General features: G+C 39.5%; 2 protein-coding genes across 5 annotated transcripts in view; one reads left to right on the top strand and one right to left on the bottom strand.

Annotated features, from left to right (window-relative positions):
• GUCY1A2 (guanylate cyclase 1 soluble subunit alpha 2) overlaps positions 1 to 26,693 on the top strand; it is a 425,356-nt gene that overhangs the window by 273,146 nt on the left and 125,517 nt on the right. The window lies entirely within an intron of this gene.
• LOC130544588 (protein dpy-30 homolog) lies at positions 1,547 to 16,336 on the bottom strand. The gene is made up of 2 exons (XM_057316888.1): positions 16,214 to 16,336; positions 1,547 to 1,998 (listed from the first exon to the last, which is right to left on the bottom strand). Exons 1-2 carry the CDS (start codon positions 16,334 to 16,336, stop codon positions 1,549 to 1,551), a joined length of 573 nt encoding a protein of 190 aa, XP_057172871.1. The 3' UTR covers positions 1,547 to 1,548.

Genomic DNA, 26,693 nt, shown 5'->3' with positions numbered 1-26,693 from the left:
ACTAAAACAAACAAAAAACAACATTCACCCATTTCTTCCACTACTTTGTACACCCTACCTCTTGGGAATACCTGACTGTTCTCTGTATTTATGAGCTTGGTGTTCTTGTTTTAAGATTCCACGTATAAGAAAGATCATATGGTATTTGTCTTTTTCTGACTTTTTACTTAGTCTAATGCCTTTGAGGTCCATACATGTTGTCATACATGTATGGCAGGATTTCCATTGTTAATGGTTGAGTTACACGTGTATTCCTATATTTACTCATCATATGTAGCTTGCATTCATCCATTGATGGACACTAGATTGTTTCCCTATCTAAGCATTAGAAACGTGAAACCTGCTGCAGTGAACATGGGGATGCATACATCTTTTTCAGTTAGTGATTTCATTTTCTTCAGATAAATATCCAGAAGCAGAATTACTAGGTAATATGGTAGTTCTATTTTAATTTTTTGAGGCACTCTATACTGTTTTCTGTAGTGATTGTACCAGTTGTCATTTCCACCAGCAGTGCACAAGGGTTCCTTTTTCTCCACATCCTCACCAACACTTGTTGTTTCTTCTATTTTTGATCCTAACCTTTCTAACAGATGTGATATCTCATTGTTTCGATTTCCATTTCCCTGATCACTAGTGATGTTGAGCGCCTTTTCACGTACCTATCGGTTATCTGTGTATTTTTGGAAAAATGTCTATTCAGATCTTCTGCCCATTTTCTTAATCAGGTTGTTTTTTTGTTTTGTTTTGCTGTTGAGTTGTATGAGTTCTTCATAAATTTTGAATATTAGCTCCTTATCAGATACATGATTTGCAGTTGTTTTCTACCATTCAGTAGATTGCCTTATCATTTTCTTGATGATTTCTTTTGCTGTGCACAATCTTTTTAGTTTGATATAGTTCCACTTGATTATTTTTGCTTTTGGGGGTATTGCCAGAACAGCATTGCCAAGACCTATGTCAAGGACCTACCTCCCTTTTTTCTTCTTGGAGGTTGATGGTTTCAGGTCTTAAGTTCAAGTCTTTATTTTGAGTTAATTTGTGTGTCTCGCATAAAGTGATGGTCCAGTTTTATTCTTTTGCATATGGCTGTCCAGTTTTCCCAGCACCACTTTTAAAAAGACTGTCCTTTCCACATTGTACATTCTTGGCTCCTTTGTCGTAAATTAATTGACCATGTATGTGTGGGTGTGTTTCTGGGCTCTTTATTTTCTGTTCCATTGATTTATATGTCTGTTTTTATGCCAGTGCCTACTGTTTTAATTATTATAGCTTTTTTTAAAAAGACATTTTACAGGTTGATTTTGAAGGTCATTTAAAAAAAAAGTTAAAGGCAATCTGAGAAAAAGTTGTACAGAATACACTAAGTAAGTATGGTGATTAAATGAAAATAAGGGAAATATGTTTCTTCTGCAATTCTGGAAATAAGTTCTGTTGTCCCGAAGGTTCTTAAACTTCCCCAAAGGGGAAAACTCATGGTAATGAAAGCTGCCTTTTAATCATGTAAATCTACAGTAGGAACCACATTTTTCGATTCTTACCAATAAGTCAGTTTCGATCTTCAAACTGTGCCTTGTTTTTTAAAAGGTACGATGCTATAAATTCAATGGGATTTGGTGGTCTTTCTTTTGCAAGCACAGCAGGTCCCTGTAATAAAACAGACATAACTGTCTGATCCAGGTAGGCACAAGTTAGCAAAGACTGGAGATCCACCTTCTGTTTTGATGACCTTTCTGCATTAATCTTCTCATTGTCTACTATCCTCTCAATATTGTCTGTGAGACCATTCTCAGAGTGAGGGTTTTCTGCAACCTGCATCTGTCCCTTCAGATGCTGGCTCCATTGTGTTTGGTAGACACTGCTAGACACAATCCCCGGAACCAGTCTTGGGAAACAAGAACCATGAGAAACCTGGGAGATTTCAACATGAAGATGCCAGGATAGAGTACAGCCCAGCTCCTGACCTTGCCCTTCACCACTACCTGTGCTCAGGAGCACCTGGTACAGAGAGGAGCAAGGTGGGGCAGTCTAAGACCAGTCATCCACATCAGGGTCAGAAGCTCCAAGGTAGTCCCAAGAACCTAGAAGAAGTGGGAAAGGAGGGAAGGGAGCTGATTACCTGTGCCCAAGTTTCTTGTTTTCAAAAGCCCTGCCCTGCACCGCCAGCTCTTAATTACTATAGTTTCGTAATATAGTTTGAAACGGGGGAGCATGATGCCTCCAGCTTTGTTCTTCTTTCTCAAGTTGCTTTTGCTGTTTGGGTCTTTTTTGGTTCCATAGAATTTTTAGGATTATTTGTCTTATTTCTGTGAAAAATATCATTGGAATTTTGACAGGGGTTGCACTGAATTTGTAGATTGCTATGGGTAGTATGAACATTTTAACAATATTAATTTTTCCGGTCCATTAGCACGGAATATCTTTCCATTTGTGTCCTCTTTAATTTCTTTCTTTAATGTCTGGTAGTTTTTTGTTTTGTTTTGTTTTAATATACAGGCCTTTCACCTTCTTGGTTAAATTTATTCCTAGGTATTTTATTCTTTTTGATTGCAATTGTAAATGGGACTGTTTTCTAAATTTCTCTTTTCGATAATTCATTATTAGTGTAAAGAAACACAGAGATTTTGTGCATTGATTTCGTATCTTGCAACTTGACTGAATTTATTAGTTCTGACAGTTTTTGGGTGGAATCTTTAGTGTTTTCTATTAGGGTGATGATATGCTCTCTGCAAATAGTGACAGCTTTACTTCTTTAGTATTTGAGAGTACTAATCCCTAAGGATTAGTCCCACCACCTAATCCCTAGGATTTTAGCATCTCTGTCCCAAAGACAAGATTCAACTACACGGTCATAACAATTATCAAACCCTCAAAGTTTAACTTGGAAAGTATATTATCTAAAATATAATTTATATTGAAATTTCCCCAATTATCCCCCAAATTCTATTTCCCCTAGGATCCAATTGAACATTATATATTTGGTTTTCATTTAGTTTTAGCCACCTTTATTCTAAACAGACTCCCTGGGGTGCCTGGGTGGCTCAGTCAGCTATGCGGCTGCCTTTGGCTCAGGTCATGATCCCTGTGTCCTGGGATGGAGCTCTGCATTGGGCTCCCTGCTCAGCAGGGAGTCTGCTTCTCCCTCTGCCCCTCCCCCTGCTCATTCTCTCTCTCTCTCTCTTGCTCTTAAATAAATAGAATCTTAAAAAAATAAAGAATAAACAGACTCCCATTATTGTTTTTATAACTTTAACATATTTTCAGAAGTTCTGTGATCCAAATTTTTCTTGTTTCCTCATGAATAGGATTAAGTTAAAGGTGTTTTTTGTTTGTTTTTTAATTATCACAAAGTTTTTTTAAGGCCAATTAAAGTGCTTTCACAGCATTACCTGAGTATATTAAAACTACAGAAGACTTTTTTATGTTTCTTTATTTAAAATTTATTTTTACTTTATTTTAATTCCAGTGTAGTTAACATACAATGTTATATTAGGTTCAGGAGTACAGCACAGTGACTCAGTGCTTCCATACGTCACCCACCCATACATCACTCCATAATCCCATCACCTGTCCCCCCCCCCCCCACCCGCTGCCCACCTCCCGTCTGGTGACCATCAGTGTCTTCTCTGTAGTTCAGTCTGTTTCTTGGTTCGTCTCTCTTGAACTCTATATTCAAGTTAAAGTTTTTTGGCAAGGATATTGGTTTGGCAATATTGTATACCTCCTGTTGTATCACACCAAGAAGCACATATATCAGTTTATCCCATTCTTTGTAATGTTAACTTAGATCACTTGGTTAAGGTTTTGGCTGCTGGATCTCTCCATTGTAAAGGTAACTTATACTTGGTAATTAACACGTTATTTGTGGGGTGACACTGCACCATGTGAACACATCCTGTTCTCCAACAAACTTTCACTCAGTGGATTTAATATTCATTAATGATGCTCGCCTGAATCCATTATTACGTTGGCCATGGTACAATGGCAATTTTCTAATTCTGCCTTCTAGTCTTTTAAGCATAACCGTGACCTCATTAAGAAGTATCTCTGGCTGCCCCAAATATGCTGTTTCTCCTTTTTTTCTGTCTAGTGGATTAGCATGAGATCTCCTTAATAGAAAAGATGTAAGTGCCGATAGTTGTCTGCTGGACACCGGGAACACAGATAAAGTGTACCTACATTAATCTGTGCTCTAACTTCCAATATGGGAGGGAAATTCAACCAGCATATAAATAGTCTTAAAGGAAAACAAAGACAATCCACATAACATATTTTTCTTTGGTGCTAAGGCCTAGATATGTTTATCTTCCTTCAAGTAAAAAGTAAAGAAATACCCAGTGTCAAATATTAAAGCCATTCCAATAGATAAGGGAGACCGATACCCTGAGGACTCAGAAATTGATTTATTGCGGGGAAAATGGAGAGAGTATTTGAGAAAACATCTGCCTCAAGTTTTTGCTGTTGTTGTTTTGTTTTATTTGTTTGTTGTATTTGTTTTGTTTGGCTCTTTTAAATAAGAGAACGTTGCGTCCATGAAACATGAGCGAGCTGCTTTCTCATTTCCTTGGTCTGGTGAGGACCGTGGACCCTGGACACTGATGCTTGATTGTCTCTCCAGGTGATGTTAATGTGCACTGAGAACCATTGGGGGAAGAAGAAGAAACTCCAGCTTGAAAGATGGGTGGAAGTTGGACACAGAGAGATTGAGGGAGGTCCCTCCAAATGCAGAGAGGACCATGAACAGAAAAGATGATGTAATAGGGTTCACTCATTTGAAAGGCTCAGGCAGAGGGATTGCTGTGATTTCGTTATTTAGAGAAGATTAAGTTACTATTCTGGATAACATCCTCCCGCTTATCCTTTGTAGCATACCAAGCCCTGTCACCTCAGTCCTGGTAGGTCCATTCACAGAAGGACATTACAGCCTTTGCTGGGTGGCAAGATAGTAAGCAAAACGTGGTTTATTGAAAATGTGTTCTGACATAGCCATGATATTATAAAAGATCAAAAAAGTCCAAGCTTGGTTTTCATGTTTCTGCTTTAGCCGCAGGTTTGAAAAGTGGATTTTAAGTTTGTAAATACTGGTTATGAGACACAAGAAGCAGAATGTAAATGTTTTGAAGGAATATTAATCAAAAGCAGTGAGTCACAGATAGCGGGTGAAAAGCATAAAACCAGCCATGTCAGGGCTTCGGATCAGAGTAAGGTTTCAATTTTGGTATCTACTGAAAATGGCCAAATTGAAGATGACTATGAATAAATATTGATAATATAAACTATTGAATTTCTCTAGTGATAAGTGTTTCTTGGGTTTTGCACATATTCCTAATGTAAATATATATATATATTTATATATGTATATGTATATATATATAATGTAAAAGTTGGAAAGAAACCCTTTGGAAATGTTCCCTGTTCCTCTCTTATATTTTCAGAAAAGCACAAGTTTTAGAGAATCAGATAAGCAGAATAACCTGAAGCTGAAAATATTTATGTCCGCATATTCCAGAATACAGAGGAAAAGTAATGTCAGCCAAATTTGAAACATAAGCACTGTTTTTTCTTTGTATTTGCCAGCATTACCTAGAATAACATGCACCTTTATAAGAATGTAGTTACTTTGAGTGCCCTCTGGCAGGATTATAAGGTGGTGACTCAGTGCCACACCCCATTCCCTGGAAAGTTCTCATTGCCCCCAGATGAGTCCAATCACGGTGGGACTCAACAACCCATGTAAAAATGAATAGATTTTTCTCACAATTTCTAAGGTACTGTGACATTCAAAAATAGAAATAAGAAAAAGAGAAGGAAGAAAATCAGAGTCAGTAGAGTGGTAAGACTAAGTGGCTGTGGTGTCAGGACCTAAATTCCAGTTGTCTCTCTCTCGCCAACTAGCTATGACTTTGAGTAAAGCATCTTACCTCTTGACGTCACTTGCAAAGTGAGCATCAAGCTAGTATGGTAATAGTTCATAAATGTTTAAGGAAATAGAGTCATTTCCCCCCTGGAATGAAATCTGATATGGAATCATAATATGTAAAACAGCTGAAAGTAAAGATGTGGGGAAAGAAATCCTTTCTCCCAGACTCCGCCATACTTCTGAGACCCACTCAGAGGCACGACCACAGACGCTGGAGGGTGTTAACATTCAGAGTGTGGTCTGGAGGCAGCATCAGCAGTCACTGGTTGGAGACGCAGAACCTCAGGAGCTAGTTAGGAATGGAGATCTCAAGCCCCTGCTGGACTCACTGAATCAAGAGTCTGCATTCTAATAGGTACACCAGTGATATGTTTCTCAGTAAAGTTTGGGAAGCCCAACTCTAGAGATTCCTGGAACTCCATTTGAAAACTAACTAGTAGACTAGTTAATCCACAGGGATTCATGGTACTCTTTTGCCCTTTGATAACACCACACTGACAGGTCTTTAGCTGGAAGCCCCCTGGGCAAGAAGAACAAGTAGTGGTGGGAGCAATGCCATTTTTTAGAGTCTTGGAGTCAAGAACGCAGAGCTGTATTTGATTTCACAAACAGCCCAGTGCTCTGTCCATTCCACATTATTTCAAGGAGGGACTATGTAATGGTCTTTACGTTATGCTATGGTAGTCTATCAGTCAAGGGCCCAGAAGAAACTTAATGACATGCTCAACTAAGATAATTGACAAGCCTTTCTAATAGAAGAGTTGTGGGCAGGGTTAAGAGAACCAGTAAGAGATGGTGAAGCACCCAGGGACTAGCAGTGGTGGGAACCACTGAGGCTCCTAATCTTGATGGAGCGAGGAAAGAAAAAGGACCTTAGGAGAGCTTCAGCTGTAGGAGGAGCCCAGTACGGGAGCTCTTGCCTTAGGCAGCAGGATACAACCACCGCCAAACCACACATCAGCGTGGAGCAAACCAGAACAATAAATAAACTATACTTTTTCTCCTCTCTTACTCACCTGGTGGCTACCATTGGCCAAACCCAACTGGAAACCGGAGTGCAACTGGAGAGCCAATTGATAAGTCCGTATAACTCATCCTCCTGTGGCACAGAGCAGGGTGCAGAAAGTTAGTGAGTGATTCTGGAGAACACATTTAGAATGGCCAACACAGTAGCTAAGATGGTTGGATTTATAAATAGGATAACAGGAAATAGAGTAAAATTGTAATGGAAAGGTTTGTTTTGTTTGCATATATATTTGTACACAGATATCTATTTGAGTGATTGTATGTTATACATTGTAAAACAAATGTCTATTAAACAGCAAGAATTTTCTAGGAAAAAGTGAGATGTAGCAGAATGTCCACTTTGAAAAATATTTTTATACTTCTGTGAAAAGTTTTTAAAAAACAGAATGATGTTAATCTGTATTTAATGCATGCTCTTTGATAGGTACTGTCAAAGACACTCAGGTAGAAAATATGGACCCCATCTTCAGGCTACAATATAGGTTAAAAACAAAAAGCTAAAATACATCTAGAATATACATATGGTATATATTTAGTTGCATTTATTCAGTTGCATTTATTCAGCCACTATTTATTAAGCATCTGCTGAATACCAAACAATATCTTTGTGACTAAATTTTACAAAAATAATGAGTCAAAAATGATATGGTCCCTATCCACATAGAACTTCTAATCCCATTGGGAAGATTAATAATAGTTATAGCTCAAGTACGATGAAAAGAGAAATATAGGGTTCCTTGGGACTTTATAACAGATACACCTAATTTAGATTGGTGATCCAAAAGAAGACATCTTGAGGCATTTGAGATCTGAAATAGAAATAGGAAGTCAGCCGGGTAGTGGAGGGTAGTAATGGTGAAGGGCAGTGGAGGGAAGCAGTGGAGATGAGGACGTGTGTGGGTGCTGGAGGGAAGGCAGCGCGGGGTGCTCCATCCAGAGCAGATCATAAGTTCAGAAGGCTTAGAGAGAACAGAGATTATGCCATATTTAACAACCCGAAGAGAATGTCTCCTATGTGGAGCAGAAAGCAAAGGGAGCATGGTACCATAAAGCCATGTGAAGCTACTGAAATATTATAATTAGTGAATCACTTGATCAAATGGAAAATTATGATGTAGAATATTGGACTTACTATTACCACTTCAGCTAAAACTTGAATTCATTGTCTACTGGAAGTTTTTCTGAAAAATAAGGACAGAAAGGCATTTTCCTCAAAACCTTCCCCAAGTTTAATTTTTTCCTTTAATGTAGGAAAATAGCTGAATTGTTCTGAATTTTCTGTCATATTTTGCTGTACATCAACCTAATAAAACCTTTTTAAAGGAAATGCATGGCAGTGTTTTTTATTAACAGCCTTACGAAGAGAGAACCATGTTTCATTGTTTATTGCCAAAGTAGGATGAGGAAAGTATCAAAGAATCAGGTTGACAGCAAGTAAATTTCATGCCTGTGTGTGTGTGTATTTTATGCTTATTGTTGAAAATTCTTCTTCTCTTGACCGGTGATAGAGCTCACCTTCAGGGCCCTTCATCCACCCCCGGCACTTAATGTGTCTGTAGCAATGCAGTCACTTTGCCTTCTGGAGAAGATACCTTATGGCAAGTGTGTATTTCTCTGAATGCTAGCCAGCTGAAAAGGACATAGAGTCTCTCTTGTGCTAGAATCATCTGTTCAGACACTATTATTTCATAGAAATACTTATTGTAAAAATCCCTCCTAAGAACATTATCAAAAGTGTTGCAGATCCTGCCTGTCATCTTTCTCTCTCACTTTTCCAAGTGTTTTCTTTTACCACGAGAGTAGTCCTGATGGATCCCGACACAGGAAAATACATAAGGCAATCAGTAACACTTTATTTCTTTCAATACCAAGACTGCCGTTGGTGCCAACGAGAGGTAATATATTATTCTCAGACCTATGAATCTATACATGGATGGATATGATTGAAGGAGTGACCTTCCCCTCCTCCTCCTCTTCTTCTTCCTCTTCTTCTTCCTTCTTCTTCACATTCAGTGATTTTAAATTTATTTGCAAGGTTATGAAACACCAGCAAAATCTAGTTTCACAACATTCCTTTTACCCCAGAAAGGTCCTTCTTGCCTTCTAAAATCAATTCCCAATGCTACCCAGCACCTGGGAACCATGAATCTACTTTCCAGCGCTATAGATTTTCTTCTTCTGGATATTTCACATAAAGGGATTTATACAATATGTGGCCTTTTGTGCCTGGTTTCTCTGGTCAGCTTAATGTTTTTGAGGTTCATTCATGTTGTAGTAGGTATCCGTGCTTTGTTCCTTATTCATTTATTCATCAGAGAGCACACAAGCAGGGGGAGCAGCAGAGGGAGAGGGAGAAGCAGACTCTCCACTGAGCAAGGAGCCCGATGCGGGACTCGATCCCAGGACCCTGGGATTGTGACCGAGCTGAAGGCATACACTCAACTGACTGAGCCACCCAAGCACCCCTTTGTTCCTTTTTTGGCTGAATAATATTCCATCGTATGGTTAGACCTCATTCTGTTTATCCATTCTCCAGTTGATGGACATTTGTGTGGTTTCCACTTTTTGACGGTGATCAATAATGCTGCTGTGAACATTTGTGTACAGGCTTTTGTGTGGACATGTTTTCTGTTCTCTTGGGTCTATGCCTAGGAGTAGAATCGCTGGGTCATAAGTAACTCTACTAAAGCGTTTGGAAAACTGCCCGGTTGTTTTCCATGGTGGCTGCGCCATTTCACATTCCCACTAGCAATGTACGATGGTCTCCATTTCTCCACAGAAGAAATGATTTCTTAACCAGCTTATGGTGTTGTATTTTTCAAGCCTTGTGGATTCAGTAGCTCGTTTTAAATTATTTTAAGGCAGATGTTTTTCACATCATGAAGAGCACAGGAAAAGTTGTGTATAATAGGCTCTGATCTTGCCAAATGTGGGATTTCTCTAATACTATAGTTTATAATAGGTTGGACCATTTGCTCAGGCTTTCTGTTTGCTTATAAAGATGGACTCTTATTGACCCATTCGTTATTAGCTAAATATAAATATGGATATATGATTATACACGGTTATACACAATCTATATAGTTTGCAAGTGATTGATCCCTCTCATATTATTTGTGAAATTTTACTTGTTTTAGAGATGTTTTCCATTTCCTACATTCACGCATCTATTCATTCCACAAATGTTGAAACCCTACTCTATGTAAAGTCACATGCTAGGCTCTATTTTTAAAGTTTACTCTTAAACATATCTTGTTTTCAACAAGCATGGAGTCTACTAGGGAGATGAGACGTGAAGAACCATCATTAAGAGAGAATGAGCTAAGTCCCAAAAGAGAAGCTTGGGCGAAACTATGCCGCTTCTGAGGTAAGAGAGGTGGTTTCTACCTGAGAAGGTAGGGTTGGAGGTCAGGAATGATTTCTTAAAGGAAGTGACATTTGGAAAGCATCTCTCAGAAAGGATAGGACTGAGCCATGGTAGGACCGGAGAAAAGCATATTTCTGTCTGCACATGAAGTATTAGCGTAGCATATGTGCTTAGAACAGAGTGGTTTGGTTTTGTCAGGAGCCTAGTGGAAGTAAGGATGCGAAGTGTGCAGTGAGATTGGAACCCGAGAAGGCTTGGCATGGTGTCTAGATTGCATGTTCCGCAACAGGCAAATGACCAAAAACTTAACTATTCAACAGAAATAACAGAAGTAGTTTTCTTAGGAAGAAACTGAGAATGCTCTGGGGATTATTTATTTATATACTATTTATTTTACAAGAAAGAATTGCAAGGTAGCAGTGACTGTGAATTTACATGCCCTGATTTTTCACTCTATGTTTCTCATTCATACTATTTTATCTTTTTTTTTTATTACCTCTCTATGGTTTTTAAAACATTTTCCATTACATCATTGTTTCTTAAGCTTAACTAGTAAGAAAAAAAACACACACACAACATCTTGGGTGCTTGTAAAAAAAAAAAAAGCATACTACAATTTCTATAAACATTTCATGTCCTATTTCATAGACAGTATTTCTTTAGATTTACCTCCTTTTTGTTCACCATCTGTTTTTCCATCGTAGACCATCCTTCTGGGTTTGTTTTCCTTTTTTTCCCAATAATCTATTTTTTGTGTGTGTCAGTTTATTGTTCATAAATGTGGTTGGCTTATGTTTATCTCATTAGCATTTTTAAAATGTAGCTTTTTCTGAGTGCACCATTCTGGGACGGCAGTTAGTGTCTCAGTCCATCCGAAACATTATTATATTGTCTCTGGCTCCTGTCTGTTGTGCGTCTGTCATGTGCAGATTATCTTTTCCATTTACTTCCAGGATCTTTGTCAAAGCTGGGTATCCTGCAGGTTCATTACAAGTGTCTAGTTCTGGATTTTCACCTATTTCTATTTCCTGGTAGATATTGTGTTTTCAGAAACATTCATGATCATTAGTGCTACAAATATTACCTTTATTTCCTTTTTTTTTTTTTGGTTAAAACTCAATATTTTTTTTAGTCTTTTTATAATAATATTTTTTATTATATTATGTTAGTCACCATACAGTACATCCCTGGTTTCTGATGTAAAGTTCGATGATTCATCAGTTGCGTATAACACCCAGTGCACCATGCAATACGTGCCCTCCTTACTACCCATCACCAGCCTATCCCATTCCCCCACCCCCCTCCCCTCTGAAGCCCACAGTTTGTTTCTCAGAGTCCATAGTCTCTCATGCTTCATTCCCCCTTCTGATTACCCCCCCTTTCTTTATCCCTTTCTCCTCCTACGATCTTCCTAGTTCTATGTTCCACAGATGAGAGAAACCATATGATCATTGTCTTTCTCTGCTTGACTTATTTCACTTAGCATTATCTCCTCCAGTGCCGTCCATGTTGCAGCAAATGTTGAGAAATCGTTCTTTTTCATAGCTGTGTAATATTCCATTGTATATATGGACCACATCTTCTTAATCCAGTCATCTCTTGAAGGGCATCTTGGCTCCTTCCACAATTTAGCTATTGTGGACAATTTATTTCTTTTTATCTATTCTCTCGCCCCAGGTACTCTGGTTAGAATTAGGTTAGATTTTTCACAATTTTTATTACCTATCACTTGATCTGTTTTCCCTATTTCTTACCTTTTTGTCTCTCTGTGTGACGTATCACAGGATTTTCAGACCTGTGTTCCCAGTCTAGTTCACCAGTATTTTGGGGGTGGCGTCTTATACTGTCTTTAACCCATCTGCCCTTTGGTTTTGTTTCAGTTTCAACCATTACATTTTTCAATTATAAACCTTCTATTTTCTTCTTTTTTTAAACCTTCCTCATCAGTTTTGGTCTTCTCTCACCGCATGTTTGTCATGCTACCCTCTATTTCTGTAAACATTTCATACCTGTTTTGTAATATTAAGTCTGAGACCTCAGTATCTGATGTCCTGGGTGGTCTAAATCTGTTTTTTTTTTTCATTTCTTCTGAGCCTCATTTCTAGTGGTTAGTTTCCTTGAACATTTTGTGATTGTTGACTGTTATCTTCTGTTTGACATTATTTTATTGTGAAGAAGAATTTGGAGCCTGAATGCAATGTGTGTTCCATATGAGAGAAGGTTTGTGTGTTTCCACAGGGACTGTGGGGGCGTTGCAGACCCGGGACCCCTTGTGCCCCTTCGAGGGTCTCTGGTATAATCCAAGCATCTGAGATTCAGCTCCCCATTCCCGCTGCTAATGGAAAGCTAGGTCTCCAGACCCTGGTGCTGATGTTGGCGTTTACCCTCAAGCTATTCTTTCCTTAGTTTGCACGTGTAGCTCACGGTTAAGATTTTAGCTCAAAATGATAGATTTTGTTTTTGCTGAGGCCCTTGGAGCTTTACTTCACCTATTTAAAGCTCAGCAATACTATAAAAATTATGTTTTGTCCAGGATATGCTTTTTTTTTCTTCTCAAGATAGTCTTTCAGAGCCTCAAAATTGGCCTGCTGCTGGAAGCAAAATGATAGATCATTGTAGCCCGGTAGCAATATGGGAATTACCGAAATAGTTCGGTCAATATAAATAGGACAAACAGGCATATTTTAGAACCAGCAAACACTAATTTGGCATTTTAATTTGCCCAGGTTAGTTACCTATACCAGTTCTTGATAGTTTGTGCCTTTTGGATATTACTCAAAATATTGTATTACTAAAATACTTGAAGTGTTCCCGTTCTGCAGAAGAAATAACTAGGCCCCTAGGAAACTAGGAGACTGCCAGTGGATTACTCTCCTTAAAATTTCTATTGGCCTTATTTTAGTATGCTTTAGAATGTTCAAAGGAAGGGAAAAGAGGGAATTGGTCCATTAAGAAATCAGAGACCTGTGAAGTCTGGCCAGAGATGTCATATGTCCATTTTTCCATTAGGTAATAAAATCTGTATCCATTTATGCATGATTCCTTTCATATCAATTTATTTAATAATTTTATTAGTATTTGTAGATTGTCCACTTTATGGCACGTACTATTCCATACAGTAGAAAGCACAGGAAGGTACAATTAGAGGTCTCTATACTTACAGATCTTGCATTCTATTATCAGGACAGACACAAACAAGGAAGAGTAAGAAGATCGTATGGTAGGATGGTAAGGGCCAGGGAGAACAATAAACATTGCAGGGTGGGGCTAAAATAACAGACGGGTAGATGGTACTGGTTCTGAGCACTTTGCTAATGAACCATAGAACCTGGTCTCATGTGTCACGGCTGGAACGCTCCCCTGGTCAGGTGAACAGATTGCTTAGAAAGTTGGTGTTCTAGTTAAATTGTGTCCTCCAGAATAGAGGTGTTAGAGGCCTCACCCCCAGTACCTCAGAATGTGACCGTATTTGGAGATAGAGTCCTTACAGAAGTAATTGAGTTAAAATGAAGTCATTAGGGTAGCCTTAATCCAGTATGATGTGCTCAGAAACACGGAACAGTCTGGACACAGAGATGGACATACACACAGGGAAGGGAAATACCACTCAAGGATGAGGGTCATGCTGCCATAGGCCAAGACTCTACCAGAAGCTAGGAGAGAGGCATTTAGAGTAGCAGGGCCTTGATCTTGGACTTCTGGCTCCCAGAACTCTGAGACACCCAACTTCTGTTGTTCAAGCCACTCACATTTGCACTACTGTGTTATGGTAGCCCCCAGAAACCAATGCGATCAGTAATTCATTGTAATTAAAGCTTCACCGTGTGTACAACAATAGGAGATGACAAGCAAAAGGGATCCTGAACTGCTGATAGCCTAGTATGAGCCGGGAGGTTTTTCTTTAACAGATATATAAAATGTCCGTTATATGCCAGTGACTATTCTGGGTATTTTGTAATTATTGGCCAATGTGTATCGGAATAGCAATCCTATTACAGAGGTTCATCCATTATTGCCATTTTAAAGATGCGGAGCCACATTTTGGCTGTGCCATCTATTTCCCGAGAGAAGAAAGACATTTGCACAAACATTACCTGACCATGCAGAGACGCTTGGGCCTTGAAAAGGCGATTTTCCTGAGGGTTTCCCACAACACTTGGAAACACGCAATTTTTTGAAGTCCTACTTTTGAAAGATGCAGGGAAAAGGCATGGCCAATACAAGGACACCCATATTCTAGTCCCACCTCTGTGTTTCCCTAGCCACAGACCTTGGCCACAGCATTTAGCTTTCTTCTTTTCCCATTCTTACACTTGCTCATATTAACTGGATAACTGTAAAATGAAATCAGAGAATAAATTTAGATTTAAAAATAAACAGTAAAAAGAAATAATGTCTCCAATCTGTGATTTGTCCTGGAGATTTTTATTTTTCAGGGAACTACCCCTCAGTGTCTCCCAGACAATGTATTAATTTATATACTGTTAACATTTAGACCTAAGAACTCATTTCAGTCATTCATAGTATACTTGAAAGGCTTTGCTATCATCTCACTGGAATGAAAGATACACTTGTGATCTAGTTTCAAAGAGATAAAAAATTGATAGCAAGTTATGATTCATGTTGGGTGAGCATAAAACTAACCATATGTTCTTTACGGAAAGCTTTAGATTCAGAATTATAGATTGAACTATGTATTAATTTTGGGACTCTTATAATTCACTGATGGCATAGAACCTTAAAGAGAGAGTGATATTAACTAGACTTATAGTGAATAAAACCTGGTTTTTCTCTAAGGTCATGGAATGGAGGTGGTATAACTCTAGACAGAGTGGAGATGGGGGAAAGTGATCTTTTACCAAGACCTGGTGCATTAGTCAATGTAAATAACACTGTGACAATCTTCAAATTCCACTCCCTTGACACAGTGAAGATTGATTTCTTGCTCTCATCATAGGTCTGGGGGCGGGTTAGGTATCTAATGCTGGGTTGCAAAAGAGCCTTTGAAACCCAGGCTCCTTCTTCTTATTCCACCATCTTGGACATGTGTCCTCCATGGTTACAGAGGGGACAGGAGAGGGAAGACAGGAGAATCACATGGCTAGGCTCACATTCCATTGGTCATGACTCACTTGCATTGCCTTGACCTGACTAGACCCTTTTGCTCTCGCTGTGATCAGTCTGGACCTTCTTGAGTACCCTCAACGTGCTATGCTCTCTCCTCTCTCTGGGCCTTGGAACTTGCCTTCATTCACCTTGGAACATTTCCCTTGCAGTATGCCAACACCTCCTGTGCTTTCCACTGTCATAAACAGCCTCCACGGCACGCTTCTGCAGTTGAATGCTATTATCTTGACAAGGAATTCTTACACATGGTTCACGTTCCTGGCGATGTTTACAAAGACAAATACTGAGTATGTGTGTCTGAGAAATTTCGCTAATGCCAAGTCAGCCTTCATTGTGATATTTTAATTATGGTAACATTTTGTGTGATTTGTGAAACTTTTTTTTTTTTTAATTGATGGGAGATAACTCATTTAAGTAGAAATCTATTACATTGAAGTTGTTTTCTATTTTTTTACTGTTACTGAAAATGCTCCAGTGAATAAAGGGATGTATTTGTAACCCCTATCCCATGCCTATTCAATACAGCTTCGCGAAATGTATTCTCATCATAATTTCTTCCACATAACTGCGTTATCATTTCTTATTTGTAGTGTGTCTCTAGCGCGGCCACATCATCATCATTGTCATAATGCTTAATAACAAGAGTAACAATAATTTAATAATCACTGAGTGCGTGCATATGTGGGTACTAGGCTAGGCTTTTTATGCGTATTACCTCATTTAAACTTCATCCTACTGCTATTCCGTTAGAATTCTTATTATTCCAGTCTTACAGATGAGGTTGCTATGGCCCTGAGGGGCCGTGTGATCTGTCTGTGGTTACTCAGCCAGCAAACGGTGGAGCGAGGCTCTAAACTATCATTTTTAGTTTCAAAGCTCTCACTCCTTTCATCCATCGCTCCACACTGTGTATGGAAAGAACATTGGTCAGGCTGTCCATAGGGAGCCTGCCAGGGCTCCCTAACCAACCCGCTGTGTGATATCTGGACTCCGGCCTCCCTGGTCTCAGCTTCCCTAATTATAGTAACCTGGGTTGTGCGCTCCTTCCAATGGCAGAGAGCAAAATGCAGCAGTGTCTGTAGAAACATTTTGAAACTTGTACGATTCCAGGGGATAATGAAGAGATGGGACCGGGTCACAAATAGGCTTTGTCAAGCAGACCCTTGGCAAACATTAAGGATACACCCGGAAAACTCAAATCTCTAAGCTGGATAACAAAACCAACATTCTTCCTGTAAAGTGCAGTCATGTGCCAGTGGGGGAAAAAAAAATTTGAGGGACCCTCTTCACATCTTCAATCATTCCACAAAAATGGAGAAAGTCATTCATAAAGTTGTCAAATCACGTACTGTCTAGAGCGTTTGTTGAAACAGTTTTGCGATTCACCTCTGGTTAATGTATTTACGGGCTGTGAGGTCCTAGCTCTGAGCCACCCCTGAGCTTCACATTCCTTTCTGCTTCATTCGGAACATATCTTCCGCACTGAACTACCTACCCGTAGTGAGTCTGTGTGTGTTGAGAGGTCTGGTTCGAGTCCTTGCCCTTTTACCAGCCTGCCCGGCACTCTCACGCAAGCCGTCCTCCCCACGCGTCCTTTTCCTCATTTACTTGTGTAAGATGGATGGATTGGTCAAGATGACATTTGAGACAGTAGTTCCCAAGTCTAGCCAACTTACAGAATCACATGTATGTCTTGGAAAAAAAAAAATCCATTTCTGAGCCCAACAACAGGAGGGTTTCTGACTCAGGACATTTGAGGCAGGGTCAGAATCCACAGTGAGGTTGCCTAGCAAATACTGAAGGCTATTTTGTGCCAGATATTTTGCTCAACATGGTGTATAGGACTTTTTGTATCATTACAACAGTTTGGGGTAAATGCTATTCTCGTTCCCGTTATGACCTATGCCGGGTTTGTAACTGCTTGTTCATTCCTCACAGTCTCTAGGGGTTGCTTGTCTTTGTGATTGTATCCTAACTTCTACATATGTTGTGGCTCTGGGTTCTGAACCTGACAGTCCTGCTATCTACAGTTTTTGGAGACCTAAATCATGTGTTCATTGTTTCCATGCTTTTTCCCATTGCTCGAGCTTATTCACATTGAGGGTCTGGAGAGCCTAAGCTGGGGAGGGGTTAGATGCCTGTGACCAGGACCTCTCCAGCCTTTTCTGAGCGTGGAACTTCAGCTCGGAGTGTGTAGCCAGGGTCCCTAACCACGCACATGTCCCAGGTCTCAGAGTCCCCAGAGCAGTGCCCTCTCCCCTTGGCTCTCAGGGCAGCCTGGCTTCACTCTGCCCTTCTCAGGGATCCAGCTTAACATCTCGCTTTTTTGTTTGCTTGCTTGCTTGTTTCCTTTGTTTCGATTTGGTTGTTCCATTTTCTGGTGTGTGTCCATGGGAGCATCCTTGGAAACCTCTCCTACCTCTTAAGAGATCACCACGGCCTCAGCAAGAGGGTTTCCTCACGATCTACTTGTTCTGCAGCTGGGGGGGGGGGTGTCCCTCAGCTCTTCGTAACCTGTCCATTCTTTCCTCTTTCTTTCTTCTTTAAAATATGTATCTTGTCTGTTAGAATATAAGCTTTTTGAAGGTAGAGATCATGATTCTTTTAAGCTCAGTTCTATCTTTAGTACTGAGTAAAGTTCCTACGTGTATACTTTCTCAAACCTTGTATGTGACATTGTTAAAAGCAAAAACATCTCTAGACCCAAATACCAATTCATTTTTTACCCACAGAGAAATGAAAAATGAAGTGTGGACCAAGTGATGGACTGAATATTGGAGCCAAGAATTTTACTTAAGCGCCATGGTGTCCAACACATTAGCAAGTAGCCTTATGTGGCTATATGCATTTTAGTTTAAATTAATGAAAATCAAGTAAAACTTAAAATTTAGTCCTTTGGTCACCCTATTTTCATCATTTCAGAAAGATCTCTTGGATAGCAATCCTCTATATAAAGGTTTCCATCCTCTGTACAAAAACTAGATTCTGCAGCTGTCCATGTGTGTTTCGCCATGGTGTATGCCCGACACTGAGCAGCGGCCCGGTTATTGCATTAGGAAATTCCTCCTTACGCCAATATCCTGAATTCTGCTTTTCCAACAGCCCGGATTCTGTTTGTAACAGTGGGTTTTGCCAACCTGAGTCTAACGCAAACCCTAGTTATTTCTTTTAAACGTTTAATGCAATTGAGTCAAAATGCAAAACGCTTTTTCTGTTACTAAAAATAGCCACCCTTGATCTTCCATTAGACCTCTGATTCACAGAATAAAATGAGATATAGGAGAAAAAATATTTTAACATAAATGCACACACACACACAGAACACACACACACACACATAAATAACATAGATTGGATAATTGGAAGTTAGGGTAATTTTTTTTTTTTTGAGGCCTTACCAGAATATTCTTATGTTAAATGGGCTAGGTCAGAATGGCTAATATTTTTTATAATCCAGATTCTTATTAATTTGTACTGTGTTACTATGAGGAGGCTTCTTTTATCCATCCTTATGTAACAATGAGTTAGTGCTTTGTGCAGGATTATTTTTCTAATATTTCCTTGAAGAGAGTATAGAATTTCCTGTCTTTGCAGAATATTTTAGTGGTGGTTCCAAAAATTTACTACAGCTTTCTGAAGTGTAGTTTTATCAACTCATTATATAGAAATGTAACCAAAATCTCATGGGACATGTAAGTGGCAGGGTGGTGACAGAGGCGCCGCGGGGGTGAGGCTAACTGTGGGTGTTAAAGCAAGGAAGACAGTGCTGTTCCCTGAATGTGTGTCACTTACTGATTGTGTGAATGTGATGAAACATAAAATCAGTTGCGCGCTTTGGGAGAAAAGGCAATGTCTGCACGCGAGGTTTTCAAAACCCTGTATCAATTTCATATTCCCCACATCGTGTGAAATTGTTAAATAAAAAAAATGAATCTAAAAGCAGAACATAAGCCTTTTACACTTGGAAAATTTGCACAACAGAATACCAAAACATTTGCTGATGTACTTCTTCCGACTATGAAGCATAAACCTATTTCCTTTAAATATTATATGAATCCTGCTGTGATTTAAAAAGAAAAGTGGCATCTAATCATGGAACATTAAATCGACTTTGTTATGTGGTTTACTGGCTTATCTATCAAAACAGAATTCAAATCCATTTGTAGAATGAAGTTTTGAGATTGCAAGAATAGCAATGAAAGTAAACACAAACACATGGGAGGGGGAAGCAAGCGTTCCCATGCTAAGCATTTCTATTCTAAGATAAAATGTCTGGAGGGTTATGGTTTGGAGGTTTGGCTGATTTCATCAATAAACAGTATGAATTTTATTGTCTCATTGCAGTCTATAGAATAAGTATCATAATTAGCCTCAGATGTTAATATTCCCCCAGATACGTATACTTTACTATTGAATTTACTGTTTAATTCATTAAAATTGCAAAGATGTTCTGCTTAAATTCCTGCATATTTAAAGTGAGTAGCATAGTACCGATAGGTCGTTGATATTAAGTAAATATTTGTGAAACAGATGAATAGATAAATAAGTGAATGCTTTTAATTTCTTTTATATTTAGTATACTTAAGAATTTTCAATATTGCCTTTTTAAAGAAGAATATTTAATGAAGGATTCTTGTCAGAGAAAATCAAAACAAATTTTGCAGTTTTTAAAAATTGTAGCTATTATAAATGCAGATAGTAGGTTGGAATTTTGAAAAACCAATAACCCCCTGGGAGAAAATTGCTTTTATTTCAAAACACTTTATTTCTCTGGATAATTACAGTATAAGAATCAGAACACAAATGAATGATAAAAATAAGCAAAGCCAGGAAAACAAAAACTCAGCTATTTTATTAATTGAGCAATTTTTCATTTTGCATAATTACCTACAGATTAATCCCCAATTTTGCTTATGTCAGTAGAATATTCTTTATATTGCTAAATGGCATTCCACGTTAGCTTAACCATTTACCCACTACAGTACATCTGGATTGTTTCCAGTTTTGGCCATCGCGAATATGTCTTATGGTGATCGATTTTTACTTTTATTCGGTGTAGAACATATTATGTGTAATTTCAATTAAAAAATAGTTGTGTCTTCTTTTAGAGATTTCCCTTATTTATTTATTTAGAGAGCGTGTGTGAGCAGGAATGGGGCAGAGGGAGAGGGAAAGAATCAAGTAGACAACCCGCCGAGCACGGAGCCCGTCGTGGGGCTTGATCCCGCAACCCTGAGATCATGACCTGAGTGCTGTGGTGGGTTGCTTTTTGTGGCCCACAATATGGTCTGGCTTAGAGTATGTTCCATGGGTTCTTGAAAGACATGTGTACCGTATTGCTGTTACGTGGGTCAGCCTATTGGCTCATTCTGTTGTTTCAATAGGTAGTAGTTTCTTGTGGTTACTGTAACCAATTACCACAAACCTGGGAATGTGGAACCACAGAAATGTATCCTTGCACAGTCCTGAAGGTTGGAGTCTGAGACCACAGTGTGGGTAGGACTACGGTCTCTTCAGAGGGCTTGGGAGCGAATCTATTCCTTGACTGTCCTGGCTGCTGGTGCCTACTGGTGCACCTTGGTGTTTCTTGGCTTGTAGGGACATGGCTCCGTGTGTTTCTGCCTCCACATCCCTGTGGGGTGTGTGTGTGTGTGTGTACAATCTCCCTGTGCTTTTCTCTTATAAGGACACTTGGAATGAGTGCAGATGGTGTTATAATTTTTGTTTCAATCATTATGTATAATTTAGACAACTCAGGCGAAGGATACTCTGTGGTAATTACCCATATTTCTACTCTTTCTTTTTTTCTTTTTCTTTTTCCCCTTCCTGATGCTCTAAGATATCTTCTCTTATTATCTTTCTGTTTGAAAATTTGTCTTTGGCCATTCTTTAAGGGTAGGTCTGTTAGGACACAGACTTTTAGTTTTTCTTCAGCTGCATATGTGTTTATTTTCCCTACATTCTTCAAGAATAGTTTTCCCAGATGTAGAATTCACATGGACACTTCTGTTCTTTTGATATCCAAAAAAGCGTGGTCCTTTCTTCCGGCCTGCATAGTTCCACATGAGAAACCCACTTCCATTCAAATTAGTGTTCCCTGCAAGTAATGCATCCTCTCCCTCTGGCCGCTTTGAAGATATTTTCTTTGAATTTAGTTTTCAGAAGTTTAATTAGGGTGTGAATTAAAGTGGGTTTCTTTGCACTTATCCTATTTGAGGTTCACATAGCTTGTTGAACCTGCAGATTTATATTGTTCATCAAATTAGAGACTTTGTCAGCCATTATGTTTCCAAATGCTTTTTCAGTACTATTCTTTCTCCTTTCCACTTGGGACTCCCATGATATGAGGTTGGATTCCACCCCCCCCGCCCCTCCCCCTGCAGGTCTCTGAGGCTGTTTGTTTGTTTATGTTTGTTTGTTTATTTATTTATTTTAGTTTGTTTTCTCTCTCTGTTCAGGCTGAGTAAATTCTCTCAAACTATCCTCAAATTCACTGATTCTGTCCCATCACGTCTACTCTTGTTTTGAGCCCACCCAGCAAATTTTCGATATTTGGGGCATTTTTCAGCTCTATGATCAACATTAAGATTTTTCTAATTTTTAATTCTCTTCAGAAGAATTTGTAATTGATTGTCGAAACATTTTATGGTGGGTTCTATAACATTCTTGACCTCTAATTCCAATATCTGATCCATCTCAGCCTTGGCATCACAGATGGACTTTGCTCATTCAAGACGTGAACTTCCTGGTGTGTATTATGATGCGTGGCTTCCTATGGTGCCCCGGACAGTTTGGCTCTTACATGAGAAGACAGCAGCGCCTGTTACAGTTTTTATTTTCACAGGCAGTCGCTCTGTGGAGGTTTGGCATGTGGGTCCCGGCTGCCTTCTGTGGGCAGTGGCTGCAGTGACAGTGTACTTTTCAGGGCTCACGTGGTGCTCTTTGCATCTGTTGGGTTTATTTAATGCGTCTGGGACTCCCACTGGCTCTTGTTAATGCTGCTTGAGGCGGAAGAAAAAGCTCCCAGAGGTGAGGCGCCCTGGTACCTTTATGCAAAAGAGTTTTTTCCCATGCATGTGGGAAACAAGTACTTCTTGACTGGGCGCTGCCTTATTCCTGCTCGCTCCAGCCCTGTGGGGCCTGGGGGGGGGGGGGGGCGCTTGAGAGCAGGAGAATCTCAGCGCTGTGAGAACACACAAGTTTCTCTGCCTGCCCATGTGTCTGCTAGTTGTATTCCTTTTCTTTCTTTCTTTCTTTCTTTCTTTCTTTCTTTCTTTCTTTCTTTCTTTCTTTCTTTCTTTCTTTCTTTCTTTCTCTCTCTCTCTCTCTCTCTCTCTCTCTCTCTCTCTCTTCCCCCCTTCTGGATTTAATTCTTCAAAGTGAATGTTACTCTGTGAGAACAGAGGCCCACCTGGATACCAGGGACTATCATTCTGCCTCTGCTTTCGTAAGTTATATCCTAAAGATCTGAAATATCCGAAATCACAACCAGAAGTGACTTTCACTACACTGATGTAGGTGGAGAGGCACCCAGGCAGCTATTTAAATCTGCAGCAGCTTCTGTCTTTTCTCCTGCCTGTTGTGAGTATCTCATTAAGGTTGTTTTGCTCTCACATTGGTTTGTGTGTAGAATTATTACTGCCCCCACAGCCCCCGCCCAACACCCTTGCCCATCCTTCTGCTTCAGTGGTTAAGAGCACGTCCTCTGGAGTCCGTCCAACTTGGGTTTAAATGCTGACCCTGCTGTTCATTAGCCTGTGCATTCTGAGCAAGTCTCTTACTTCCCCAAATCTCATCTAAAAATGAGGACAGAGGGTAAAGTAAAATTTCCTAACAACATGTGGATTAAGTACTCAGCACCGTACCTAGCTGGTGGCAAGCACGCAGCAGATGTGATGAGTTAGCCAGGGGCTCATCCCCATCAACATCATCATTTTGTCTCCATTTTAGAGATAAACCAAAGCTTTGAAAGTATAAATAACTGAACCTGGGTCCGTCTGACCACTTATGTGTCAAGAGAGCTGAATTCAAATCCAGGTCTGACTTTTTTACAAATCCTTCCTCCCTAACCATTGTGTATAACGGTGCTACCAACGGTTATCTGGCGAGACTTGAGTCTCCATGGGAGCACGGGTTCGTCCGTGCCTGTTCAGGATATGAAAATATAAAAATGCACAGTAATATGAGCTGGACATACTCCATTTTCAATCAATTATTGATTATAGTGGTAAATCTATGCAGAAAAATGAAAATAACCCAGCTCGTTTACTAGAACCTGACCACCACCACGCTTTGTAAAAGGCTGACTTTTAACCCTTTTGCCCAGTCAAATACTCCTTTTTATAATGCTTACCAGTTTCTGAAATCTGATGGATTTTAAGAACAGTTTGTTTTTCTTAGGCATTATGCTCTTTCATTTAAATTTTAGTATAATTTGAGATGCAGTAAAAACTTAGACGTTTCCATTTTATGCAGTTTTCCACAAATCTGCTTCTTCTACATAAGAATATATAGTTTCTATAATAGTTCTGCACATTGCTAAATGAACAAATGAGGATTATGGTGAATTCCTGAATTTATAATTAGAACAGAACAAAAGCAATTCAGGAGGAATCATTTATGCTATTACCAATTAAAGTAAAAATCCACTTATGATAAAGACACAAATGCTTTAGTTGCATTTGCCCATTTATTAAGTAAGGGAAAAATTCACTGATGAAAAATATAAAAAAATATAAAAAAAGGAGGTCATTTACTGTGTACGTTGGGGCTTCTTTTATGAGTTGTCATTCTGTGGTGTAGGAGGTAAGCAGTTTCTTTTTCCTCTCCCAGGCTCTGCTGATTCAGAGATTCAAAAAAAAACCAACTAATGGCCACATATAGATCAAGAAACTATTTATGTTTTATATTTTTGAGATACGAATATGAGATATTCTACTCTGCTGCTTTGTAAGTTAAATGAAAACACTATAATTTATTACATGTAGCCAATAATACATAATGTTATTAGAACGTATGCACACATGCACATGGGCTGATTCCACATTTGACGGAAAGAGAGAGATGGAGACGAAGGAGAAAAAGAAGAGGGTCCATTTGTGATGGGACACATGGACGTTGATGCTTCAGAAGGGGAAGCAGAGAGAAAGGCATCGAGGAAAGGAGGGAAGAGAAGAGAGTGCACGAGGGAGAGGGAGACAGGCAGCAGGAGAGAAGACCAAGTGGAGAGAGGATGCTGGAAGGGAGTGTAAGTCCAGAGAACACAATGGAGGAGGGAGAAGACAGCTAGATGGAGAAGAAGAGAGTAACTAGGAATGGGAGGGGAGAAAGAGAGAGAAAGGCCACACACAAGTCTAAATCTCTGAGCATCAGAGGTTTGCTTTTACCGTAAATCTTAAGAATAAATGGAATATACTCAGTTTCTAGCTATGATGTGTGTCTTCCCTGTGACACCTTTGCCGTCCCAGCGTTGGGAAAGCATTTATCATTAACAACACCCCTCTCCCAAAAGCATCCCAGGCATGTAGGAAACCACCTGGAAAATCTTCTCAGAACAATTGTTTCTGTCTGTAGTCAGACCATAGCCTGCAGACCCAGGAGCCCACTTTGGCGTGGGGGGATGGACACTGGAAGTGTCTTCTGCAAGCTGTTACCCTGTTCTCCGGCCCCAGCCACCATCCTGTGGTATCTCTGAGAAGGGGAATCTCTTATCTTTTTATGCTTATCACCCAGAGCCGTGTGAGTGAATAGAAAACAATAAATATTTCAATGAACAAATGAGAGTATTACGTACCAGGGGAGGAAATACTAGCAGAAACTTCACAGAAGATAAAGCAAACATTTCATTCCGTAAAAATTACAGCATCAAGCAAGGACTCAGTTTTATTTCCTTGCCTGTACTGGATCATGATGAATGGGGCAGGGGCAACAAAGTACAACATGGGTGTAGGCTTCAAAATCCAGATATGTGCAGTTTGACCGCATATGTGCTCTATGCTTCTAGTTTCATCAACCAGCCTACCTGCTTCATGCTTATGAAGAATAAAGGAACATGGGACACCTGGGTGGCTCAGCTCAGGTCGTGATCCCAGGGTCCTGAGATCAAATCCCGCATCGGGCTCCCTGCTCAGTGGAGAGTCTGCTTCTCCCTCTGCCTGCTAGTCCCCTGGTTTATACTCTCTGACAAATAAATAAATAAAATCTTTAAAAATAATTTGAGAAAAAAGAACACAGGAAAATAAATTTATGAGCACATTCCACGTGGCAGTGGAAGACAGATGAAGTAGGTTAAACTGATGTGCGGTCTTGGCTGGTCTACTCTGAAGCTGTCCTTTCTAGGTCATTCCACCCGCTCTCCTCTCCAGGTGTGCTGAGACACCTTACTCTGACCCAGGTAACTGTGTCTGCACGGCCACATCCTAAGGGCATTTCCTCTCCTGCGGCTGCTCCTTGCCTTGGGGGGCCTCGTAGGGCTGAGCTGAGATAGCATCAGTCTGTTCGCTAAGGGAAAACACGAAACATCAGTCCCTCAAGTTCTCCAGTCAAAGAGCACGGAAAGGAGGGACCGATTTAAAGTACTGCCTCTTCAGGTTCTTAGTCTTCTTCCCTGAGTTCCTTTAGTGCTATTCTGATTTGGGGGACTAATTTTCAGCTTATAGTGAACATGCCGGCTGACTGATAGTTACTTCCTGATAATACTGACTTAATCACATCTAATTTAAATTTTTATTTTTAAGATCAAGTGAATCATTCCCTGGTCAATGCAAGAACTATATATTCAAAGGTCTGAAAACTGTTTGAAAAATGACTTATGTAATGCCAAACAATTATTTTGATTTATTTTAGTCTTCTGGACTTTTTTCCTGAGTGTTATTTTAATGACAGTTGAATATAGTTGTTTTGATAGATGGATTTGTCCTAATTTTATTATTAAGCAGGTTGAAAGGTGTTAAACTGACTCATGAGCCCATTTCATGATGAGCCTGAGTGTAATTTCATTTCGAATAAAAAATGTTTCCCAGGTTCATTTCTCATTGATCTCACTCTTTGTTTCATCATTGTCTTTAGAAAGTGGCAAAGTGGGGCATGATAACAGAGATTTCTGTTGAGAATGGTGAATTTTACATGGGCTGTAAACCATATTGAAATTTGCTCCTACGAATGCAGAAATTCAGCACAGCTCATGTACATTTCTTTGTTTCTCGTCCTCATCAGTAAGTTAACTTCTTTGTGAACCTACTAGGTGAAGAGCAC

This window comes from Ursus arctos, unplaced genomic scaffold, assembly GCF_023065955.2.
Source record: "Ursus arctos isolate Adak ecotype North America unplaced genomic scaffold, UrsArc2.0 scaffold_22, whole genome shotgun sequence".
In the NCBI taxonomy this organism is placed as follows: Eukaryota; Metazoa; Chordata; class Mammalia; order Carnivora; family Ursidae; genus Ursus; species Ursus arctos.
The sequence above is the reverse complement of the archived record's forward strand: the minus strand, read 5'-3'. Positions and strand labels throughout refer to the sequence as shown.